Source organism: Gymnoscopelus microlampas (assembly GCF_963454915.1).
Source record: "Gymnoscopelus microlampas genome assembly, chromosome: 7".
In the NCBI taxonomy this organism is placed as follows: Eukaryota; Metazoa; Chordata; class Actinopteri; order Myctophiformes; family Myctophidae; genus Gymnoscopelus; species Gymnoscopelus microlampas.
In genome coordinates, this window is record NC_139944.1 from 28,996,478 (window position 1) to 29,023,381 (window position 26,904).

At 40.2% G+C, this 26,904-nt stretch overlaps 1 protein-coding gene across 1 annotated transcript in view; it reads right to left on the bottom strand.

The window, feature by feature from the left end:
- The window catches only part of fhit (fragile histidine triad diadenosine triphosphatase), a 323,710-nt gene that overhangs the window by 209,681 nt on the left and 87,125 nt on the right, over positions 1-26,904 (bottom strand). Inside the window, exon 3 of the mRNA XM_084063263.1 lies at positions 10,339-10,467. Within this exon, the coding sequence (XP_083919389.1) occupies positions 10,339-10,459 (121 nt within the window). The 5' untranslated portion in view covers positions 10,460-10,467. The remainder of the gene's footprint in view (positions 1-10,338; positions 10,468-26,904) is intronic.

A 26,904-nucleotide genomic window follows, 5' to 3' on the forward strand; every position in this document is an offset into this window, starting at 1 on the left:
TATTGCTTATAGTGAATTGAACTGAACAAAGAAAAAGGTTCTCAATGGCATTCTTAAAGCATTCTGTTGATATCTTCCTGTTGCCTAGGAAGTCCTAGGAGCCCACCTGATCCCTGTCTCCATCACCTTCACAGGTCAACCTTGTGTAAGACGGAGGCATACCGTATAGAAAAAGAGTGCAACATGGCTACATGATCATAAGTCTTGAAGGTCATGCACAATAATATATTATAGCTTGAGTGTCGTGAATCGTCCTTGTGCCAATGTTCATACAGTATAGTAGTGTGTGTGTGTGTGTGTGTGTGTGTGTGTGTGTGTGTGTGTGTGTGTGTGTGTGTGTGTGTGTGTGTGTGTGTGTGTGTGTGTGTGTGTGTGTGTGTGTGTGTGTGTGTGTGTGTGTGTGTGTGTGTGAGAGATACATGCTCACCTTATTTCTGGGGGCAAACATTCAGCAAAAATCTATCTACAGAACGGCTAAGAGAATTGGTGTTGATGGAAAAAAGGTGCAGCTCTACAATAGAGCCCTGGGTGACTACGGTCAATTAAGTAAGTCATTTTGTGCAAGGGCTGCACGAAAAGTCAAAAAGGCTACAAACCTACAATGAGCAGTGTCCAAGCTCCTCAAAAACCACAAACATTCCATACCTCATAACCTCAACTCAAGTAATTCTATTCACAAGAGGAAGGAAAACTGATATGAGAGTTATTGATTACGATAGCCATCAACTCAAAATAAAGTCTAATTATAGTTCAATACAGAGCCATACTTTGGAGCGAAAACATCAAAGGCATATTTTTTCTAAGCTACAGAAATTGTATAATCTATCATGGCACATGATCTATCAGACAGCAATGAAATCTTCAAAGAAAAAATCTATCAATAAGGTGTTTCAACATTTATTCACCGGTGTAATTTGAGTGGTTTGAAAATACTCAGTTAAAAAGGCATGTCAAAATGTATGTTATTCCTTTTCTATAGGACAGTCAAAATGTACGATTTTCAATTATTGCCACTAAATGAACGAATTGCATTATAGAATCATTTATAAAAGTATAGCTGTAGCATGGTGGGAGATCATATCCTTTGACGGAAACCGGATCCACATAGGATCCACACCTGCGGATGGACTGCACATCTTAGAACTAAATCCTCGACTGAAGATGTTATGTAAGCTGGCAGTTATTCAGCACGGTCTGGAGCAGTCGGAACGCCCACACAACACCAGGCGCAAACTTGCAGCCATGACTACCAACAGCAAGAGAAAAGTAACATGAGTGTGCTCACTGCCAACCAGACCCTATGGGCAGAAGTTAAGTCTTTCGCAGGTGCATTCTACAGTGGCTTTTAAAAATATGATTCCAATTTGGAGTTGATTGGATGTTGTTTTGTTAACACACGCACAGCGATGTCCCTTCTCAATAGCCTATGATCAATTATCTCCACGGCATTAGACATTTAGCATATGTTCAATAGAGATAGCATGCTTTGACACATTGGAATTAGAATTACTATAGCTAGTATGTAGCCCAATAATAATAATAATGAGATTTTTGCTAAACTTAAGGTACAATTAGGCTACATAATGCCCATGAATATGCAATAGCAGTACAGTGGCAATGCCTTCAGTTCCTCTGTTGAATCGCGTTTCACTGTGATTCAAGGTTTGAACCCACTTCAACTCATTAACAGCTAACTTTAACGTATTTAGTTGAAGATCTGGGAGTGGGACATGGGGATGTGTTTTGGGGGGGAGTGTTAATTAGTAGACAACAGAAACAAGCCCAAACTAACACAAGCCATGTTGCATCTTTTAAGAACAGAAAATCATGAATTGTCTAGTCTACATTACACAGTGTGAGTGTATATGAATAATATAGTTATTGCCAACAGCTGTGTGCTAGATAATGCTATCTAGATCAGGGGTTCCCAAACTCTTTCAGCAGAGATCCAAAAGACAATGTTGTCGTCTCCTCGGGACGAAATCTTACAAAAATACATTGAACATAGATGAATTAATAACTCAAGCCCTATTTAATAAATAGTGGAACTAGCTGATCTACAAGCTCACAACGTGTCACATTGCGACACGTTGTGAGCTTGTAGATCTGCTATTTTCACTATTTCTTGTACTTCTTTGTTTTTCAAAACTATGGATTTCGTTTTTAATAAACTTTTGAATAATATTTATTTTAATTTGATTTATGAACAATTGTTTTTATTTATTATAAATCTTTACATATACAATTTCCTCGCGACCCATAAAAATGGTTGAATGACGGCACAAAAATGGATCGCAACCCATTGTTTGGGAAACATAATGTTCAGATGCTAGGACAAACCATCTCTCCATCTTGAGTGCCTGCTGTGCAGCTCTGAACGGGCCACACTGAACACTGCATTTACAAAAGAGGAGAGCACTCAGGTGTCCTCCGAATTAATCTACAAACGTAATGAAATCCACAAAATAAGCGGTTGGGAGAAATTTGAAATGTTTATGGAAATCCTTGTGAGCCGCGGCAGCATGTAATGGAATGGATATAAAAAGCGTGCCTTTTATCAATGACAAAGGATATCTTTTACATAATCTCCCTTTCAAATTTTAAATAGAATTCAATCCAGAATAGTCCTAAATATTGAAGTGACAACCATGTTGTAATGGTTTTGGGCCAGTGGTTCGCAATCTTTTTCTGGATCAGGGCCAACTTCTCTGAGTGCTAAGTGGTCAGAATGGATGGGCTATTGGGCTGGACCCAAACTTAGAAAAATACATTTGAATTAACCAATTAAGCCCTAGTTAATAGTGGAAATAGCTGATCTACAAGCTCACAGCACGTTGCGATGTGACGCGGTGTAAGCTTGTTGATCTACTATTTTCACTTTTTCTTCCCCTATTTGTAGAATCACTTCTACAAATCAAAAAAGAAAAAAAGATAAAGGTATAACCACCTGACCTACCCACCTGTGTGTGTGTGTGTGTGTGTGTGTGTGTGTGTGTGTGTGTGTGTGTGTGTGTGTGTGTGTGTGTGTGTGTGTGTGTGTGTGTGTGTGTGTGTATATATATGAGCAGTTTAGGATTATTTTGGACTATTTTTGGTATCAGGACCAATAAGTTTAGTTTTAATTAGGCTGTCAAACGATTAAATGTTTTTATCAGATTAATCACAGATTAATAATTAATCATGATTAATCAGTATTCGTAACTATGCCCAAAATATGCATATTTTCTCTGTATAATTTTGCGGGAACGAAAAGATAAATTACTCTCTCTCACTCCCACCCTGTTGTGCTGTGTGATTTGAGCCGCTGCCTATACGTAAATTGTGCAGCGTTTTCTGGCAATAACCAACTTGTGTCTTTTCCCCATTGAGATGGGGCTACGGAAAGGTTCTCTTTCCATGTATTTGGATCTATCAACCATCAGATAACACCATACATACACCATACAACATTATAGGATGTATGGTGCGGGTCATTCTGCGTATACGTTGATTGCGTTTTTATTATTATTATTATTTTTAAATGAAATTAATTCCATAAATTAATTAACTTAGTTAACTCAGTTCTTTTGACAGCCCTAGTTTTAATACAAAGCTGTTAGCGTTTAGTACCTTTTAGTTTTAATTATTCACTTACTTTGGCACTACTCGTCCTCCCTCTGTTGTGCTGTCCTACTGAGCTTAACAGTGTACATCACTTCAATAAATACACTTTTTCACATGTTCCATCTGTGTTGTGTTTCTCCGTGTCCCCTAGACTCCATCTGGGTCGTAAACACAATTCAAACCGTTATTGTTATAACTGCACAGATGGAGAAGCAGGAAAATCCTTCGTTAGTTCATCGTTGGCACTGGCAAATAAAAGCATTCACTTTGAAACGTAAGAAATACATTCTGTGAATACAAGTTTGTCTGTGTGTGCATGGCCAATCTCGGAAACCACTGAAGTGGTCAGCATCAAACTTTGTGCATGCTCCTAGTACTGTAGGTAAAGATGCATGAAAGTAATAACAAATAAAATCAACTGTGATGGTCTACGGCACTCACCGGGTGTCTGTAACCAGATCACAGCTGTGATATTATTTGCGATAACACACTCCACTACCTCTTGTGTTCTTACTGTTCTATTGCTTCAATATACAAAGTATGAAATCAGACACAACACATGGCAGAACTCTGTGAGGTTTAGTCAGCTGTTGACCTTCTGTGTACATCATTTAAATTCCTGTCACATTGGTTTGATCTACTTGAGAATGCTGCGATTAAGATGGAAAACATGAGTGGGGAAAAATAACATCCACAGAGCAATTGACATTTACCTTGATGTCATTACGGCAGATAATGAGTGGGATAATGTGAGTTTGAATCAAATAATCCATCAATGAATTGATATATAAATAAAATAATGAGAAAAAGAAAAGAGAAGAAGAAGAAATAGAAGATTATGTTTTTCGTTTTGTTGCTATAGCCCGTTGCTATAGCCCCCAAAAAACATAATCCGACCTAGAAGTGTTTTTCTACAAATCCTAATATAGGAGTGGACGGAAGGGATGCTTTTTGGGATGACGTCACATATAGATAAACTTTATTCTTTATTTATAGATAAACTTTATTTCGGGCTGCTACTCCTCCCACAGTTTTTTTCCCCAATTTCGTGCCATATGCCAAAATGACCGGCTTCACCGGGAATCGTGCGCTTGTACTTTGCTAAGAGATTGGTTACATAGTTTAATTGATAGTGATTTATTAGTGCATTAAATTCAACTTTAATGGGAAAATGAAAAAACTCCCATTCAAGTATTTTTTCTCGGAAACCGTAAGGGCTACAGCTACAAGATTTGGAGGGGAGGTTAATATTTTATTGCAAAATTATTAAAACAAGAATCACACCAGTCGGCCACATGGTGGCGCTATAACAGCCCACTTTACCTTTTGGCCTATAACTCTTGAACCGTAGGTCGTAGAATAAAATGTTTTCCCCTGGATTCCTTGGGTCATGACACAACTCCCCATATAGGCCACGCCCATTTCCGTCTGGATAGATTTTCCGCCATTTTGAATTTTCTTCAAAACACACTTTTAGCTCCTCCTCCTACAGATTTTGTCCAAATCTCACAAAAATCGGTACACATGATCTATGGACCCATGCGATAAACATATCCAAGCGGAACTTTGATAGTCTATACCGCTCGGCCGTAATTGGATTCCAAAGTTAACGGGAGGGGCCCTTTTTACAAAAAATGCCTAAAAACGCGAACAAAACGTCCAGTCAATCCCAAATTTGAATCACATGTCGAGGATGGTTTACTCAACAAATCCCCAAAAGCATTTCCACTTTGACAGGGGGCGCCACAAATGTGCAAAATGTAACCATTCGACACAAAAACATGATTTTTGGGGGGATCATTTCTCTCAAAAAGAAAAGCAAGTGATCTTAGGAGTGACATGACGATGTCATTGGCCCGCTACATTTGTGGGAGGGGCCTGTTTCTTTAGTGGGAGGGGCCTATTTCCTAAAATCAAAACGGCACGTATCGCTAACGCGAGATCCAATCGGCACCGAATTCGAAGCGCACGTCGCGCGGCTTCCGACGGTACTCCTCCCGGCGTATTCCTCGCGTCCCAGCGGCCGCGACCGGCGCAACCACACTTTGCAATTTCCCAGAATTGCGACGCGTCTAGTTCCTAAATTGTGTTAGAGCAGCCCCTTGTGGAATAAAAAAAAGTTGTTTTTTTTTTTGAAAAGACGGAGATCTCCGTCATTGTCGGTGAACGGTTGGATTTGAAATGACGGAGATCTCCGTCCATGGCAGGGAATGTGTTAAAATATCGCAACTTCAATTGTCATTTTATTCACTGACAAACCTCCTGTTGATCTCCAACACACAACGTACACAAGGTGTGCCTATCCTACTGTGCAATGGTGTAATGCCTTAAGGGTATTCAGAGAGCAGCGGTTAGCTTATATTGAGGCAAGGAATACATTTAAGAGATTAGAGACCAGATAAAGCATGGCAGGTATTAGCAACAGCATCTCATGATTCCTAATAAATGGCATCTCAAATTATTTTTCCATTATTATGCAGAATAAGGCCAATTTGACAGAATGGATATAAGCAGGAGGCACTGCATGGAGCTGTAGAGGAAGTCTGGCTTCGGCCTGTGTTGTATTTTTAAAACCGAACAAGATCTCAAAATGACAAAAGACGCATGCTGTGAAAAACAGCAGCGCTTACATCAAGAGGTAAAGTGAACGCCTAGCGTCTGAAGGGCACCCGATGGTGAGGCTATCAAACCAACAATGAAGTCCTGCTGCTGTGGTAAAACACATCATTATCCTACTCTGTGTTTTGATTCCACTTTAATGTATGAGGCAATGCATTTCCATAAACGTTTACATACTAAGTGCCAGCGCTACTTAATTCAACTTGCCTAATAATGAGATGCAATATAATGCAATATGCAATATAATTGCAATATAATCTAGCGCTTCTCTTTTTATTCTTTTCGTTTTTTCTTAATAAAGTTGGTTCCGTAATTCTATGTACGTAAAGCGACCTTGGGTACTTAGAAGCGATATATAAATCTGAGCTATTATTATTATCATCATTATTATTAATTCATAAAATAAAATAAATGTTGATCTTCTCTCGTCTGAGACGTATCAAAATGTACAGTATTACTATAGAAAGGTATACTGACAAAAAAAATATTTCCAAAACCTCCATCCATCCATACACCAACTGTATCCATCTGAAAATAATCATCCGGACATTCGACGGTGCGTGAGCGCACGGTTATCCAACCAACAACCAGCCCTGACTAAGTCCATGGAAGGGTACGGTCCAACATTGCCCTTAGATTACACAGCAGTGTGTAATCATCTAACCCTGATGAATAACAACGATCAAAGACATACTGCAAACAACGTCAACTCTTGTTGTAATCAGGGAGACAGCTACTACTTTGACGGAAGCTTTCCAATCAGGCCACATCTGTAGGTGGTGGTTATATAAAAGAAATAATGCACTTGAAGGGGTGATTATGCATACTCTGACGCCGCCGACACTACCTCGTAATGACAGTAAAACGCCTTCTGTACCATTGCTGCTCCCACAGAGCTTCATGCTCAAATACTCCACGTCTCCACATTCAAGCCCCCTCCTGCTGTATTGTCAAATATTATATAACGTTTCATGAGAACATTCACTGGATCCCCACCCCATTAGAATATGGCAAATCTCACATGCTCTGCAGAAATTAAATGGAATTTCATGGATAAGCCATGAGTCTACTGTACATATTAAATTCCTCACATTCATATGCCCTATATTACAATTCTGAGACTGAGGCCACCACACCATCAAGTAATAGAATCTTTATCTTTGTAATTCAAGTGGAACCTGTCCCCCATGATTGAATGAGGGTCATTATAGGCCAAATGTTCAACACACTACATAGATGACACATCGCATATCATAAGCTACTAATGTGGTCTATCTTCTACTGCATAATGTTGAGTTACTATTTAATTCATAATTACCAACTTGCTTCACTTACAAATCAATACTTAAATAGGTGTGTGTGTGTGTGTGTGTGTGTGTGTGTGTGTGTGTGTGTGTGTGTGTGTGTGTGTGTGTGTGTGTGTGTGTGTGTGTGTGTGTGTGTGTGTGTGTGTGTCTGTGACTGTGTGTGCACGTCTTTAGGTAAAAATCTGTATTGCAAAAGGGCCCCAAAATAAAACTTTGTCCGATGGGCTATAATCATTTTAAACCTCTTAGCTTAAGCTTCTATAAAAAGCTAAAATATGATATGTACACACTACAGCAAAAAGGGATCTAAGAACAAAACAATCACTGTATTAATCTTATTCTCCTCTATTTAGTCATTATGCCAATTCCCTCTGGCCAATGAACTGTACTGCCTGTCACTGTGCTATAACCCCCACATTTTAGACAACCACGTCTCATGGAGTCTGCTGAAAAAATACCCTGACCAACCTGTAGGAGTCGCTAGCACAGCGACAGAGATCGCCCTCCCCTGAAGGCTTTCCACCCATGAACATTGTGTTCACTGGAGGGCCCGGTCAAGCCAGAGGTACCGTGGTGGAATTGATCCCCCGTCCTCAGTTAAATGCTTTTCTAATGTTTCTGGAATCACTCTTGGCCTCCACCTCAGTAAATATGAATACATAAAACTTAAAGGGAAATCAATTGAATGGCATGGGACACTGTGCTGAGAGCTCGGAAGAAATTGTACCCTGACCCCTCTCTTTGCTCTGAAAAGTGATCTAGCTGAAAATAGAAATAGAATTTTAAAAAAAAGAAAAAATAATACAACCGTTTGTATAGTTAATCTAACCGCAGAGAGGGAACGGATCTTCCCATGCGGTGACAGATGGACTGGTGTTTGGCCTGGCCGCCGTTGTCTTTTTAAAACACTTTTTAAATGAAGAATATGTTTAATTAATTTCTTCTGAACTGAATATCCTATTTAACTGACATTGGACAATAATGATGGGAGTCATTGAGAGATAAAATTGGACATTGGCCATCGGAATGTTCTCTGAGTGTGTAATTCAACCCATCTGTCACTCTCATACCTGTCCTTGTTGTACTAGACAAGACGCTGATACAGTACCTCAAAGTCAAGGTACTTAGTCTGGAAGCCTGCTGGAAGCCTTTGTAAGAAAATACTTTTGATAAAGAAAGTTTTTTGTGTGTGTCTGAGGTTCTGGAAGTCTGGATATACTTTAGCTACAGTATCAGCAAGTTATTATAGTTGTGAAATTGTCATTTGTTTTTATTTTGTTTTCAGTTTGTTTCAGTTTTTAAAGCGGGTTTGCTAGTTCAATTTCATTTTGTGAAAAGTCTTAGTTTGTTATTGTCATATGGGGTAGTCAGGGGCGAGATAAAAAAAGCTCTGAAAATAAGTTAGAATAGCCCATCTACAAGCTCACAACATGTCTGCGGTGCGTTGTAGATGTAGCTTTCTCTTGGATACTGACATTTTATCTATGAATATAATTCGTTTTAGGTCATTTTGAAAGACAAAATACAGTTTCAGTTAGATATTGTTTTGTAAAGACTTTTTTTTTCAGTTAACTAAAATGTTTTGTCAATTCTACTTTTTGTTATTTTGTTAGTTGTAGTCAACTATAATAACCTTGCACTGCCTCACAAACATTCAGTTCCAAGTGAACCATCACTCTAGTACCCAGATGTTTATGTCAAATGGCATCTTTCTCAACGTCTTTCTCGCTTCACCCTGCCTCCCTCTTTCATGCTCTCTCTTCTGTCTGTCTGTCTGTCTGTCTGTCTGTCTGTCTCTCTCCCTCAGGAAGCGAAAGGGTTGGCCTTTCACATCTAGGGTGATAATCACAGCGTCTTCTCAGGAATTTGCTCTCTGGCATTATTCTAATGTCTACAGTAGGACTGTAGAAGAGGTGTTATATTTAAATAATGCTAATGCATGGCCTTAGAACATAGGCCGCCTCTCCCCAGTCTTAAGGATTATACAGCAATGTCCTATAATGTGGTGAGAAATCTCCCCCAGTCCAAAGTTAATCTAAACATAGATGAGTTATGCAAGGACTGAGCAGCACTTGAGTAACTCCAGCGTGGAACCAAGAACTGATTATCATTCAAGAAAGAGAAGAAGTGCATTATTCAAAGCAAATCAGCAATGGAAATCATGCAAATGAATGCAAGATTTTTGCTCTAGCTAGTTGAAAGTGATGATTAATACGCAAAAAGTGGAGGCCTTTTTTTCTACACAGGTACAATGGGGGGAAGAATGGAAGAGAAAGCAGACAGAGAAACATGACCCCCGCCACGCGTGCTTTCCTCAGGCGCATCTTCATTTAATGGCAAACTAACACAGCTGTTACAAATTGAGTTGGAGAACAAAACAAACAACACAAATTTCTACCTTTCAGTTTAAAAAAGTGACAGGTATTTGTCCTTTCGTTCCAGGAAACTGCAGTCGTCTACCCACCGTTTGTGTGGGTATGTGTGTGTGTGTGTGTGTGTGTGTGTGTGTGTGTGTGTGTGTGTGTGTGTGTGTGTGTGTGTGTGTGTGCATGCAGTAAACAGCTGCTTATTTGGCCTTCATAGCAAGGTCAGGCTCACTTCACTAAACATAACAACTGTTGCCAAGCAACCACAGGGGCCTACAGAAGTGCTTCATTGAGCACAGCATGTTTCAGTCAAGTCGGAGAGAGACAGAAAGTGAGATGGCTTACAATGAGACAGACGTCAATTGTGAAAGTGAGAGGGCCTGAGGCTGAGCATCAGTACGTACCTGTGCCACCGCTACAAAGCCAGCTAATAGAAAGGATACGGCCAGGCACCACGGGCTTCCTGTTGACCAGCGCGAAAGACAGCTCCGTCCGCAGGAACATGGCGGAGGCCTTGATGATGTGCTGTCCAAAGCGCACAGTCGACATGTCCACTTGGCTCATGAAAGGCCCTGGAAAACAATTGAGATCAAGCCTTATAAGTGCATTGTAATGCATTAAAAATGTGGTTATGACGCATTATAGACCCGACCTTAACTGAAAGACAGGAGAAGGTAGGCTACTCATAGTAGATAGCCAGGCATTAGAGGGCTGAGATGACACACATGATGAAAACATTAATTAATAAATAACCAGACAGAATATTTACAGTCATCATCAGTGGTGGACAGTAATGAAGTCCATTTACTTAAGTACTAAAATGTTTTTGTATCTGTATTTACTTACTTGTGACTTTCACTAAAATACATTTGGTATTATAATCGCTTATAAGGCATTATAACAACATTTGTTGATAGTTTTCAAGGGGTGCACAGGTGGGACCCGTGGTAAAGTACCTGTCCACCACCATGAGTCTTTATGAGTCTATAACCTTGCGTCACTAGGATTTTCCAAACAGCGGAGGAAAGTTGAGTCGGATGATAGTGACATCACTGACAAATCCTCTTTATAACATCTATATAACCAGCTTTGAGAATAATGGGGTACTACGTCTGTGCTCCTTCAGTGTTGCATAACAGTGACATTACTGACCAATCCTCGGTGTATTTATCCTAGCCTTTCAACGTGTGTTGAGCAGCGGCGTCACTACAAGCTGTTTTTTTTTCACGCTTAGACTTAAGAAACACTAAATGGGATAATCATTTAATGTCGACATTCAAGTACAACCACCAGAAGATGTAACCCAGGTTAAAGGTTCTATGACATTAATTTTCACTTTTTTTATTTTTTATGTTTTTTGGGGGGTTTTATGACCTCAATTACACCCCAAAAACCTGAACTTTGAACATTCAGTGGATTTTCTGTGGTCTGGGGTTTTCTGAATAATTAGGCTGAAAAGTAATGTGGGATTGGCCCCTTGACTTTGATGTCATAGTCATTTAATCCCGCCCGCTCTCCTCCCCGCCCTCCCCTCCCCTATCCTTTCCTTTGGGGGGGGCGGAGCAGAGGCAATGATTGACAGGCAAAATCCCTCAACAGCGACACCCGCAGGCAAAGATTACTTTTGACATTGCAGTTGAAAAGGCTTTAGAAATGTGAGAGAAAAACACCTGCAATGGCTCACTGGAGTGGAATGTTCAGTTAAAACTTTTTAATACACGTTTGAAGGACCATGACAAAGACTTTTAACGTGTTGTAAAACTGAATGTCATGAAACCTTTAAGTAATGCGTCACTCTGCCAGTTTAACTAAAGTTTTCTACCTGTCTAACGTCATTTGTGATAGCCCGCACTCCTACAGACATAACCTTTTTTAATAATCCTATCCTTGTTGATATAACGCCATATAGGTCAATGCTATAACATTATGTAGTGATATAATAATATATAAATAGCAGTCATTGACTGCTATTTATACAACATATTAAATTGGCAGTCCACTTTTGTGTTTTGGACTTTTGGTACGATTGGGTTTCACACCTGATGCGCGACAACAGAAAGGTTGGGAACCCCTGCTGACTGTAGAGTATATACGGAATGTCAATATACGGCAGGGGTGGGCAACCTTTTCAGGCACATGATCACTTAGCTGTTTTCCGAGACAGGCATGATCACCCAGTGCCAGAGAGTGGAAATGTAATTTATTTTATGGCTTATTATGGGCTGCTAATTAGAATAAGTCAATAATTATCTTGTGTGTTTTTAACTATTTGTGTCATGATGTTCATCCAGGAACAGCAGATATAAATGAGCTCCTAGCTATTTAGCCAGTGTTGTTGTGGGTGGACGACCTTCGAATGAAACAAGTAATGAGCCTTTCTTTTGTTCCAGTAAACAGTAGTTGTCTCTCCACTTTTCCTGTTTGTATGTATGAAAACGTGTGTAATGTCATGTCTGTGTGATTGTTTCGTGTGTGTGTGAGTGTGTGTGTGTGTGTGTGTGTGTGTGTGTGTGTGTGTGTGTGTGTGTGTGTGTGTGTGTGTGTGTGTGTGTGTGTGTGTGTGTGTGTGTGTGTGTGTGTGTGTGTGTGTGTGTGTGTGTGTGTGTGTGTGTATGTGTGTGTGTGTGTGTGTGTGTGTGTGTGTGTGTGTGCATGCAGTAAACAGCTGCTTATTTGGCCTTCATATCAAGGTCAGACTGTCTTCACCAAAGACAACAACTGTTGCCAAGCAACCACAGGGTCCTACAGAAGTGCTCCATTGAGCACAAAATGTTCCAATTCGGAGAAAGAGAATGAGACTCTCTACGGAATAAAAAAGCAAAACACTTAAACACTTAGGAATACTAGCTTTACTAGACAGAATCCTAGTGGGACATAAGAAAGAGAGTGAGATTACATGCAACACAGATCTTGAGCATTATTCATACCTATGAACATCCCAACTGCTTGAGCCAGCAGGACAGCTTCGTTTTTCGTGACAGAATTATTGTGGTTCACCGATACATGGTGAAGACTCACTAACCCACTACAGCCCCCAACCAACCTCCTGAGCTTTCCAGACAAATCTAAACTGTATTAAAGTCCGACAAACAAGCGAGAAATTCAAAATTTTACACTGAAAGAATTGTAGTAAATAGTGTAATTTTACAACCAAAGTTAGAGGGGGGCTTACTGTATATCCACTGATGGATTAACAAACAACAGCACAAGCTTTAACCGCTTAAACCATAAAGTATATACTTTGATGGTCCGTCCATCCGTCCGTTCCGTCCGTTAGCAGCTAATCTCCGACACCGTTGGCCTGGTCGCTGCGAAACTGCGCACACACTCCCTCAATGCCAATTCAGAACCTCTGCCCCAAATTCTTCACATGGGCCTGTTATAGCGCTACCAGGAGGCCGATTTGTGCAAAACCCATTTATTGATATTACTCCGACAGATTTGATCCAAACGTAATGCAAATCGGTACACAGTATCTCTATAGTCATGTGATCAACTCGGATCTGTCCGATTTTCCAGATTCCATCCTCATTGGCTAAGGTTGGCTTCCAAAGTTTGCAAGATTGGTCCGTTTTGAACAAAATGCCTCAAATTATGCACGCAGCTTGCGATTTCCGTGAAATTTCACATGCACATTCCCACTAGGCCGAGGAAGAAATGCCACCCTTTTCACATTGGCCTGTTATAGCGTCACCAGCAGGTTTAATTTAGCAAAACACATTTTTGGAACAAAATGCCTCAAATCATGCATGTGTCCGATTGCCGTGAAAGGCCTAAGACGAAATGCCACCCTTTTCACATTGGCCTATTATAGCGCCATCAGGAGGCCACAATAACCTACCTGACCTGGCGGAGACCTGTGCTCCAAGGAGCACTTTTTCTAGTTTTCACATATTATGTTCAACTATTTTCACTGAAAATACTACATTCATACAATTTTAAAATACTAGATAAGTAAAATAGCAAATAACATGGGTACCTAGGCTGTTACAAAACTCAACTAATTGATGGTTTGGTTACACACAGCTGCTATTCAGCCAGCTCTTTATGGAGAACTTGAAGTTAACAATGGTTCATCATCTGGTGAGCATGAAGGTACACAAAATTCCAAGGCAATGCAGCTATTAATGTTTGAGATTTCTTGTTTGGGACCAAAGTGTTGGACCGACTGATAAAGCAATGGACCAAATAACGACCAACTAACTGACACTGCCATCCTTTGAGCCCTGCTGCTAGCAGGGTGAAAAATGCCATTAATGGCCACCTGCTCCCCTTTGGCCAATGGACAACTTTTTGTGGGGATGAGTCCCTATGTGAGAGCAATCTGACAAACCCCTTCATCAAATGTCAGAAGGTTGACACTCTGCTCAGAAAACCCATTATTGGCGCCACAACACAACACAAATCTGAACTACCAATCTCTCCATCTTTCTCCAGTGCTCACAGTCACATTTAGTTTTTTGTATCTTTTTTCTTTCCTTTACCTGATAATCATTCAGTACATCCATATTCAGTCCTCAACATTGCCTGGGTTAAAAAATACAGTCAAGGTTAGTCTGATTATTAAGCATGATTTATATACATGATTGCGTACTAATGCCACACATTAAAAATAGCAGATGTACAAGCCCACAACGTGTAGTCACGCATTGTGAGGTGGAAGATATGCTATTTCCGAAGCAACACACACGCACAGCTACGCATAAATCAGGCTTCGCGTGGCTTTGGACTGGGAAACGTTAATTCAAAAATCTACGAAGCATGCCACATTGCTGGGGATTCCAGAAGTAAACAAACAAAAAATATCTTCTGGCTGTATGGTGATGTGGGAGGGGGTTCCGGTAGAACTGGCATGTTAGCGTGACCACTTGTTCAATTTCATTACACCTAATGACCGTGAGAGGATCCCAAACGCTCTTTTTTTAGATGTGTGCATGACTTATTGTAATGGGGTTAAATGAGTCCTAAGTGATTACACGCCCGCCTCTTGGTGGGCTGTATGACCATGACAGAGGCACAGAGAAGCATAACAGAAGAGGATGTAAAAAAAAAGAAGGAAAGGCTGGGGCCCGCAGATAATCACACTGCTATGCTTCTCTCCGCTCTTTGTCTCACTGCTATGCTCCCTCTCTTTCTCTCTCTCTCTCTCTCTCTCCCTCTCTCGATCCCTTCAGCACTCCATCGCAGATTTGTTTTTTTCCACCCCACCTTCACAGACATAACATAACATGGTTAGAAAGAGCGAGAGAGAGACAGAGAGAGAGACAGAGACAGACAGACAAAGACAAACAGACAGAGAAAGAGAGACAAAGACACTGACAGAGAGAGAGATGGAAAAGAGAGAGCGCCCAGGGTGGATTTGGACTTTCTCCCAGAAGACTCCCTCACGCACACGCACACACACACACACACACACACACACACACACACACACACACACACACACACACACACACACACACACACACACACACACACACCAGCTGTCTCCCTTGCATTAGCATTCCAAATGGACCCCAACAATTCCACAATTAAGAACTAGAATGCTCCAATTAGTTAATTGTGCACATAGATGACGCAATTAGCATTTCACTTTACATTGCGTTGATCACATTCTGTTTTTTAAAGCCATCACCCTTTGACTTCGGAAACAAAGACACAAGTGATTTGTGTGTGTGTGTTATAAGTATTTTTTGTTTTCTATAAATGTTCAAAAATATCATCCCCTCATATACAGTCTAGAATGATAGTCCCCTGATAACCCTGTGTGTGTGTGTGTGTGTGTGTGTGTGTGTGTGTGTGTGTGTGTGTGTGTGTGTGTGTGTGTGTGTGTGTGTGTGTGTGTGTGTGTGTGTGCGCGTGCGCGTGCGCGTGCGTGCGTGCGTGCGTGCGTTCATAGTGATTGTATTCATAAGGCATGTAGAGAGAGAGTAATGAGAGACGAGTAGCCAGATGAGGTGGTCCATAAACTGGATTCCATCACATGATGTCACAGTTATGTGGCATTGGTTTATTCACCCTCCCATAAAACCCTATATACCTTTCCCCTCTACAACAAATTTCTCGCCAAATACGCATTGTGTTGTGATGCAAATGTTTGCCTATTCTCCCCTAATGTAATCCTATTATGTCATGGCCAGAATAGGGATGCTAGGGTTCATGTGGTTAGGCACCAGGAAGGTCTATCCATCCCTGTGTGTGACTGTATTCTTGCATCATCATACACGGCCGTGATCTCCCTCGCCTTATCATGAACCATGATAAATCTACTATACATGCATTGGCCAGCCACCGTTTGTGTAAAATTATGAGGAGCAAATCACAGAGGGGTCATACTGAACATAACACCCTTATTGCTAACCTTGAACACAGAAGGGGGCTGCTATCCCCAAGCACGCACACGCACGCACGCACGCACACACACACACACACACACACACACACACACACACACACACACACACACACACACACACACACACACACACACACACACACACACACACACACACACACACACACACACACACACACACACACACACACAAGTACGGACACACACACACACAAGTACGGACACACACAGTCAGGTAAGATAATCCCCCACCGATGCCCGACTCGACCGTAGCACAACGAGGGGCTAATGTGTGTGCTACCCTCCCTTCTCTGACACAGCCCCCCCACCTGGTGAAATCAGTGCAGACATCAGCCTTGGAGCATCTGACATTTTCACCGCCATCAAACAAGGCCCAGCAGCCATGCCCCCACACCAGGATTGACATTTGCGGCATACTATTTTTGAAGCCATCAATATGGCAAGTGCTGTAGGTGGGTCTAGGGGGTGGTGGGAATGCGGTAGATTCAGACCACTGTGACAGGCCTGCGTCAGCTGTTAGACTATCTGAGAAGATTGGAGAGCGGGTGTAATCACACGGTTATTTCAGCCAATCAAACCGTGGACATTTCTTCAATAACTGGAAAATCAGCATGAGATTTGGATTCACATCCTGCACTGTTATTTACAGGAAAACAGCTCTTGACTGACCCGCACGGCCGTCCACAGAAAACATCATTAGACGTGGGTGGTCCGTCTAAACCCTGTCTTCGTCAGCAGTATGGCGCCACAGGTTTTCATGGACACATTTGACTTGACCCATGCTAAGACAGGAGGTCAACTCAATCACCACCACACACTGTTTTACACATCGCAATGGTAAATGGCTATTGATTATCACCTGGTGTTTGGCCAGCTGAGCCAAATAACCTGGAGCCCTGTGGTGTCATCAAAACTGTAAAAACAGTGGTGAGGTTTTCAGCTTTCAAAGATAAACTCCTAAAGGCTATTGAAGGAAACTGAAGCTTTGGTCAGGTGTACATTTGGTAAATCAGGTAAAATTAAGAAGTAGAATTGTCACAAATGTGAATTCCGTCATAAACAGTTAGCTTCATCGATATTATAGAAACATTTGCTAAGGAACCGGTCAAAATATCCCCACAGTGATTGAGACAAAATAATAATGAATTGAATTTCATTCAGTTTCAGTGTTTCAATCTCCATCAACTGTAAATATTGATCACATATTGAAGACATTGGAAAAACTACAATTATAACACCAAATGTCATGACTTTGGTCATGCATTAAGGGTCAGCATGTCATATTTCAATTAAATCAAATGATTGCTGATCCTAATGCACTGCTTAAATTGGGCAAGGCCTAGCCAGAACAGGATGCATGACATCTTAGAATAGATTGTGACCACCTGTGTTCCGGTACCTAATTGCATGAATACGGCACCATTTCATATACGACCCGCATAACACTTATGGGGCAACCTGGTGAAACTGATGTTGCATGAGATCAGCAGCTAGTAAAGAAACAGTTGTACATTTAAAATGTCTGAATGTGGTAGGCACTGTGAGTTCTGGTGCGCAAAACACTTGGGGGTAAAGTTTGGAACCAGTGTGTGTGTGTGTGTTGTGGTCTGCAGAGGCATGATTGTGTTGTTATCAAATAATTGATGCACTCGCTCAGCATACCGTCTCAATCATTTATGAATTAAACACTGTCCAAATATTGTTACATAACACTGATAACTATGCTAACAAAATGTTTAAACAACCAAACTGCTGAGCCAAAGGGGGAAAAAAAGATTTACATAACCTTGTTGTTTAGCCAGCTGGTTGTATACAAATCTATGTTCCTTGTGTGTTCCATGATGTACTGTAGCACTGTACTGTCGGTATGAAGTAATGTCCATAACGTCATGGGTATGAATGCACTCATCAATAATATGGCACAACTCTTCAGACGCTAGATCTGTAGCCTATGTGAACATAATTATTTACTTTTTGTGCAAGTTAAAAACTAAAAGTTTAATTATCTCAACACAACTAGACACAATCTATTCATTAAAAAAACACTAGCTATGTCTACAGATAATTCGTTTTTATAAGACAGAATCACAATTGTATCATCTCTCAAGGGTCACTGCAGACAATCAAAGCAAGTTGCTTTTGAAAAATGTTGTTTTTTATGTTGCATTAACAATAATTTTGTAATAGTCGTTTTGATACAGGATAATTCCAAGGAAATCAGAACCTCTTCGAAACATTCTAGACAACAAAATGGAATTCAACAGAATTATAAAACCCCAAATAAGTTTTGCAAAATTATTTGCAAAAATATGAAACATGATCTCTCAAGTAGTAGAACAAACAACGGATACAACGGCTTTTCTCCTCATGAGATGAGAAAAGGCTGGGAAAAAGGCTATGTGTGTCTTGATGAGACAACTTGATATTTGGCACTATAATACAACTGCATTGAATTGTAACGAGGTTACACAAAAGACAAGAGACTAGAAAATTGTACCTTTGCTGCATTTGTGTGTGTGAGAAATATATGTCATTTGTGGAGGGTGTTGTGGCCACAAGCATGGGCAACTTGTCCACATGCTCAATAATGGTGTTGTATACGGTACGTATGCATACCGTATGCCGTAGGGCATCCTCAATTACAGCCCTGTCTAGTGTAAATGACAGCCACCCTGCACTCTAATCTCAAATTGCTTCTCACATTATACACCCCCCCCCCCCCCCCCCCCCACACTTTACACCCCCAAAAATAAACACACACACGGATTAAACCACAGTTGCAGCGGGTAGCCTATTCGGTGCACATGCGGGCAAACACATGCACGCACTCAAACACACACAGTATATGCAGTTACAGGTATGTAAACGTACTCTATATAATCCACGAAGCAAACAGACACATAAGTACTCGCGCTCGCACACAACAGCTGTCTTTTGCTGACTCTCTTACCCTCTATTTCCTTGCCAAACAGTGACAAGGACAGAAAATAGCATCTCCATGGCGCATGTAGCATCTGTGCATGTAAGATTTTGTATCTGTCAGATCACCTGTCGGCACATTCTAATTCGAGCCAAATGTACTTTTACACATGCGCGCGTGCGTATGTGCGTGTGTGCGTGCGTGCTTATGTACACTGTAATGTATTTCCATTAGAGTAAAATTGACATGTTTTCAGGTTTGATTTGCAGCATATGCACTATTGTTGAATTTCAATCTGGTGAATAGCTATAGGCCAAAAGGGGGAAATAATAGCAACTGCCAATAGAAATAATCTCCCAGGAGGATATTGGATGTGGCATTATTACTCACTTTTAAAATACATTTGTCTAGGACATATTTTAACCCATTAAAGACCTGAGGCCAATTCTAAAAAATGCCCTCTAAATCGGTAGTTCTCACACTTTCAAGATTTTTCAAAAATGTTCAAAAATAGCAGATGTAAAATCTCGCAGCGCGGCACGAAGTGAGCTTGTATATCTGCTATTTTTGAATAGCCAACGCGAAAATCTAAAATGACACAGATGCTTATTGCTTTCCGGTTTTAATAGGTTAAGAGAAAAGGCTAAACATATTATTATTATGCCCAGACCGCTGGCCTACCGGTCCAGGCACCTAGGCTGTGGTGCCCGGGACTCGCTGGGTTCGAGTCCCATTCCCGACGAACTTTGCTGTATGTCACTCCCCGTCTCTCTCTCTCTCTGTTTTCTGTCTGTCTCCACTTACACTATCAATAAAGGCCAAAAAGTCAAAGAAATATATATATTATTTTTAATATTGTTACTTCTAACATTATTATTACTATTATTATTGTATCCAGCCTGAAGATAGACGGCAGACAGTCGGAGCAAAAGCATGCGAAATGCCTTACCAAGAAACAGTGAATCAATGTTCTGTCTGACTTTCAAGACTGCAGCATACTTCTTGCGGAAACAGCAGAATTACATACTAGCAGAGAAAACTAACAAAAACAAACATTCCCTAGTTTAAGTTCTTTCCAGCACGTCTTGCACTTCCAAGATTCTCTTACTAGTCTACTATCGCTGCAGATGACATTAATTCAAATATTGTGTGTGATTGGTCCGAAATTCAAGGTGTTCGTGAATAATTATTAAGCGGAAAGGTTGGCCGAGGAGGTTAGGCGGTACAAACCTCTATAATACCTCTCTGAGGGACTACAGATTCAGCCAGGTGTCAATTAATTCATGGAGAGAGATAGCACACACACTGTGTATCGGAGGATGATGAAAACAAAGAGTGGAGTCTAAATCATTCCAGCACTGTATACAGTGGACAGGGTCTACATTCAGCACTTAAAGCAGAGCCACATCTAGTATAAAACAATTTTGTTCAATTTTGGCAAGCCAAAACAATAAAATCATGTTGACTTCTTGTGTGTTTGACATCAGCCGGCCTTTTATGAACAGTGTTCATTTATACATTAACAACTTCAACCCGCAATACTTATACTAGTACTTGGGGCAGCTCTTTTTTCCCCTCTACACCAAATCTCACCGAAAACAGCCAATCTACAAGCTCTCACTCGCACGCGCACACACGCACGCACACACACACACGTGCAAAAGTACATTTGACTAGAAGTAGAATGTGTCTGATCTGACAGATACAAAGTCTTGCATGCACAGATGCTCGGCTATTTTTGGCAAAATTTGCCAAAAATGTTTCCCCGAGAATAGGGATGCTTGGGTTCAAGTGGTTAAATTAACACGCATGATTTTACAGTGTACCATCTAGCCTGTCTTTCACCATGATTTCAATGTCTGATAACTAAAGCTAAACTGCTAAAAAGAAAATAGAAACCCGACTAGAAATGACCGTCGCTAATTAATTACTTGTTAGAGCAACTGTGAAGTGCAGACGGTCCCCTAAGGACGCTACCGTAATAAAAAGCAGCGGTAAAAGATTTCCCTACGTCCCCCTTAACAGCAGCTACCTGACAACACTTAGTCAATCTAACAAGGCTGTGACTGAAGGACATGGAGGCCCCTTAAGCCTTTAGAAGAGGGCACCGCAGACAGGATGCTTGTTACATCCAGATGCACTTTGTATTGTATGTATGTATGTCCACTGAAGAGAAACACTGAACACTGTACTGTACGTATGGAAAGGAAAAGCATGGCAGTTTGCAATCAACATCTGGACATGATAACAGATGTTCCAAGCTGGCGCACAAACTCAGAAACATATCGTCGCCGTCGCGCAAGAACCTTGTATCTTCATATTGAATCCATTTTAGGTTTTTGCGATATTTTATACGTCCTTGTATGTCGTTCTGCAAGCTCACAATGCGACACATTGTGAGCTTGCGTTGTAGATATGCGATTTACCCCATTTTGAAAATCTGCTTATAATGAGATGCCCAGAATAGGGACGCCAGGTTGAAAGTGGTCAAGTCTGTCTGTGGCTTTTATAAATAAAACCGATGAAAAGTATTAACAGAGCTTGTGACAAAATAATAAATAGCCTACATTGGATGAATCATAGGTACTTTTTTCATGTCGAGAAAAGTTATAATTTGGACATTTTCCGTTTTACTGCTATGATATAACACACACACACACGCACACGCACACACACACACACACACACACACACACACACACACACACACACACACACATACACACACACACACACAATAAATGTCTGAAAAGAAAATAAGTGAACGAATGAATTAGTCAACATACCTCCTCCTCCTAACAAATCCCACAGAAGAATCCATCTCCTCTACCCACAACAGAGCCATCGCCGGGCATATCCACAGAACAGTGCATCATTTTGTCCTACTTGCTAAGACATTAAACAATTCAATGGGATCCAATAAAAGCTTGTTAAAAACACGTCCTCAACACGGTTACAAGAGCACATCGCACTTATTAACCAAGGTCAATGCAAAATCAATTAGCCAAGGGCAAATAAACCCCGCGTCATTTCACCTGTCAGCCACGTCAGGTGGCCTGGATGCCCAGGCCGACTAATAAGAGCTCGGCCACTGAGATCAGATTAAATCCCAGCTGGGATCCTTCACACAGAATTTGATTTAGCGCAGCCTGAAGACACTTCTCCTATCAGCATTTTTGTTTTGCCTGAACATGGAGGTAAAGTTATTAAAATAAAACAAATTAAACATATGGTAGCACTTTCTATGAAGCTCATGTCTATGATGGATTAAAATCATACTTATAGTGTACTATAATCTGCTGCTGTTTAATTATAGTTATAAGCACAAACAATAGCACATTATAAAGCATGTTGTAATTACTTATAAGGTCAAGTATAAATGCATTATAGTATGCTTATAACACTGTACAATTACAAGCACAAGTTATAAGCATGCATAAGTACTCATAAATAATCATAACAATAACAATCATAAAACATAATAAAGCATTTTACAATGACTTAAGAGTACAGTACAAGGTGAAGCATCATAATACTTCATAATTGCTGGTCATTCACAGACTTATTTCTGGCAAGGATGATAGTGTATTATAATTATCATACTTATAATACATTGTAATAATTTTATAATGATTATAATCTCTATTATAATGCATTACAGAAATGTAAGTCACTTTAAGTGGTCATTTGGTGCTTTAAGTAAAGTTGGGAGGAAAATAGTACTAAATCTATGCAAGACACACACAAAACATCTCTGCCTACACCTTAAGGAATGTGATGACTTAGCAAAATGTTACCAAACATATTCTTAATGTAATGTGTAAGGGGAAAAGAGAGAGCAGTGCAATACTGTATTTAATTAAAGCTAGCACAGCTTGGCAGTGCAACTTGCTCAACAATACACAGTATATGTGCTATATATCATAAACTACACAAACCGAGTCTTCCTAGTAAAAGAAAATCTTATTTAGATTCAATTTTCTGATGGGAGGTGGTTAAACAGTATATCTGTCAGGCATGCTTATCGAGTCTTTAGCCAAGAATGTGTTACACAGAGCGGGGGTCGTCAGATAGCTGGGGGACTAATAAAAGAGGTGTATGATTACACATGTGCAGTGACTGGTGAAAGGACAATGTGGACCATAGTGTCCGATTCATACTTTGTCGCAAAATGGTGTCACACGTCCAAAATACCCAACCTACAACAAACTAACAACGCCTCAGGGATTCGGCGCGTTGTGGGCTTGCAGGTCTGCTATTTTGACCGAGTCGTATGACGGAACATAAACTTGGCGTAAAAAGCAATGGGACAGTAATAAATAAATAAAACTGCAGTTGTTAACACTGTCACAATATGCTTCGTGAGCTTGCATATGTGCTATTTTTTTTGCCATTTTTGATGTAAGTCTTTTAAGTGATAGCGGTTAAGTTTGTAAACATTTAACCAAGGAAAAGTATTAACAAGAGCTTGTAACTAATAATAACTACATTGGATCCATTGGAATTTAGGTTATTTTTTCAAATCCCTGAAAAGTAACTGTTTTGGACGTACACGGTTTCCAACCAACAGTGACAATATTATTACAAGACCATTGTAATAATACATAACATATTTCAAATGTGAAGACTTTAGGTCTAGATCAAATGGTTCATACTTCATTGGATCGGGATATGGATCCTGAATTCAGATTCTGACATTTTGGCTCAGGTTTTAGCCTTTTTATGTTCTGCATCTTCTTCTACATAATCACATAGTATGGTAGTAGGAGTATTACATGAAGTCAAAGTATATAGATACTCCTGGTCAAATATTACTCTATTACTATTACCATGATAACTTGACACAGCCCTGGGCAGGCAACCAGGCCTGGTGGAAATCTGTGCACACTTTTTAAGTTGTTTTTGTTGTGTCCAATATTTTTTTGTTGTTGTGCCTTAAAGCTACTGTTGTTCTTGTTTTTAAGGATCCCCTTCCAATGTACTGTATACAAAGAGGGGGGGAGAGAGATAGAGAGAGAAGAGAAGAGCGAGAGAGAGCAGTGGCCAGTGGTTCTAAAAAATGCTTTCTTGGGTTTAAAATCCTCTTAACAGACCTTGTATTGAACTGTACTTCCCTGTGCTTGTCTTTGCAAACTGTTAATAAAGTATTCAATCAATCAAACCCTCAGTGTTCCTTGAGGTGGGACCCTTACAGTTCTGTAACTCAGAGCGTACAAATAGAACGGGTCCATTCGGTTACATTACACTCTCAGAGTTATGGGGGTCCTTGAAATAAAAAAAAACCCATTGAGAACCACTGACCTAGGCTTTCATCATTGCCCGAGTTTATCCAATCATGAGCAGGCATACTGATAAGAAGGGCAACACCACATCGTCGCTGTCGAGTGGACCCTTGTATGTCAAAAAGCATTGACTTTCCAGGAAATAGTTCCTATGGATCCAATGCAGTCATGTGATGCATTGTGAGCTTTCATTGTGAGGTTTCTGCCCGACAGTGACGAAGTGCCAGGAAATCATTTGTTTGTCACATACCCATTGACGTATTTATTCATTAAGGCTTCAAATGAATAGATTCACATAACTATCAACTCCTCCAGCAAATGAAATATTACGTGTCTTGTAGAGGTGTCTCTATTGACTGTCTCTGAGTTTGACAACTTATTATTTTGTGGCTGGCAACGTGTACATGTTAGTTGCTGTTAAATAAATGTAAACTGCATGGAGGCTATGAGTGCACAACTGCTTCATCTTTTAAAATTGTATTCCATCAGATTGTATTTGACATCTTGACAGTAGCCTCAGCTATGTGAAGCTCTATCACTCAAACAAGTGATGACATTGTTCTTACCATAACTGATCAGCGTGATGCCAACAAGTAGGAAAATAAGTCCCAGGTTGAAAATTAAACACAGCTCAGTGAGCACTGATACCTGTAGTCCTACCTAAAAAGCCTCATCTAGAAGCTTTCCACTCTCAATAATGCTATGCTTATTTGTAAACACAGATTGCTAGTGGCATGTGGCATGTGATATGTTGTTGTTGTGTTCAGTGCGAAACAATGAGACAGGAGTGAATGATGATGGAAGATGGCCGGGACTTATCTTTAATGTATTATAGGATTAAATTGTTCATGGTAAGAAATGATTTGCTTGGAAAACGCTAGTCACAAAGGGCTCACTGCGGTTAAACTAATTGAAGGACAAAATATGTCTCCTTCAACTTAAAGACAAAACTGAGATAATTGACTTTGGTACCAAGGAAGAAAGGCTGTAAGTCAGAGTTCACCTTGACTCCCTGTCTTTGAAAACTAATGGCCAAGCCACAAGTCTTGGTGTAATTATGGATTCAAGTCAATAACAAAGTCAGCCTATTATCGTCTTATAGTATTAATATAGTCTTTTAATTAATGTCCAAACAAGACTTATTAAAGGATCTACACCATGAATTTAAAAAATAAAATCATATTTAATATCAAATTGTTTATGTCCCTAAAACGTTTTTCAAAAGGTTTGAGCCTAAATCAAGCCTCAGATATACTCATTCCAACTAACTTCTCTCTGGCTTATAAAGCACTTTCACCTGCAATACCACATTGTCCTGTTTGGCACGGGCGCTATTGAGCCAGTTTGTATGCATGTTATCTCCTGGTTCTGTGTGGAAAAAGTTTTTAAAAAAAACATTTTTTTTGTTTGTTTGTTTTTTTAACTGAAAAACGGGAGGGATTGTACCGAACGTGACGTCACGTTCGGGTGAAAATCAGTTTGGTCTGTTTTGAGACCAATTTACAGAAAACCCCAGATATGCTGTGAAAGCCTGAGTGTTCAAACTGACAGAACAAAATTCATGGTGTAGTCCCTTTAAAACTTTTAATGTACAATTCAAATGTGTTTTTATGGCTTAGTACCTTGAATTGCCCTTGTGTATGAAATGTTGTATAGAAATGAACGTGCCTTGCCATTTAATATGACATGCAACTCAGCCCATAATTAGAGCCCCAAAAAATGCATTTGCTATCAAAAGTTCTACCGTAGTTGATGTATTAGCCAAATATCTATATCTTCCAAAAAAAAGGAGTGCCCTTCTGATTATCTATACCTTTCCAGTTTGGTTTCAATAATGTTTCACAACAAAATGTGTTGCAAAACTTTCCCATGTCTTCATAAAAGTTAGCATTGCTTTAACTGCATTACATATTGCAATTATATTACTGTGACAAGTGAAAGATGGTGTCACAATTTTGACTGCATTTTTCCATGTAAAAAAAAAATAAGGAAAAAAATCAAGCAGACATTTTCATATAAATACTTTGGAACAATGATAGACCACCTGTTATACTGCAAAGACCACATTGAATTTGCCAGACAATGCCTTATATGCTTATACAAATGCCATATATCATGAACGCAAAATCCAATCATACCAACAATGGAATTGCATGTCCTTTATGGAGCACACCTCTAAAACCACTTTCACTTCTGCCCATGGGGGCCGCCACAACTGTGAACAGTTGCAGTCTGTCTTAAAAACTATATTTCCTCCTGCAGCTTTCTCGTGTCCTGACGGCTGCACCACAAAACTGGTACAGCCCTGGGTAGGCAACCAGGCCTGGCAGAGATGTGCGCTCTGAGGAGCACACTTTTGTAGTTGCCACTCTGATTACAAGTGTCATTTTAATAGTGTGTTTTAATACTACTTGGAAGTTGGTACCAGTGT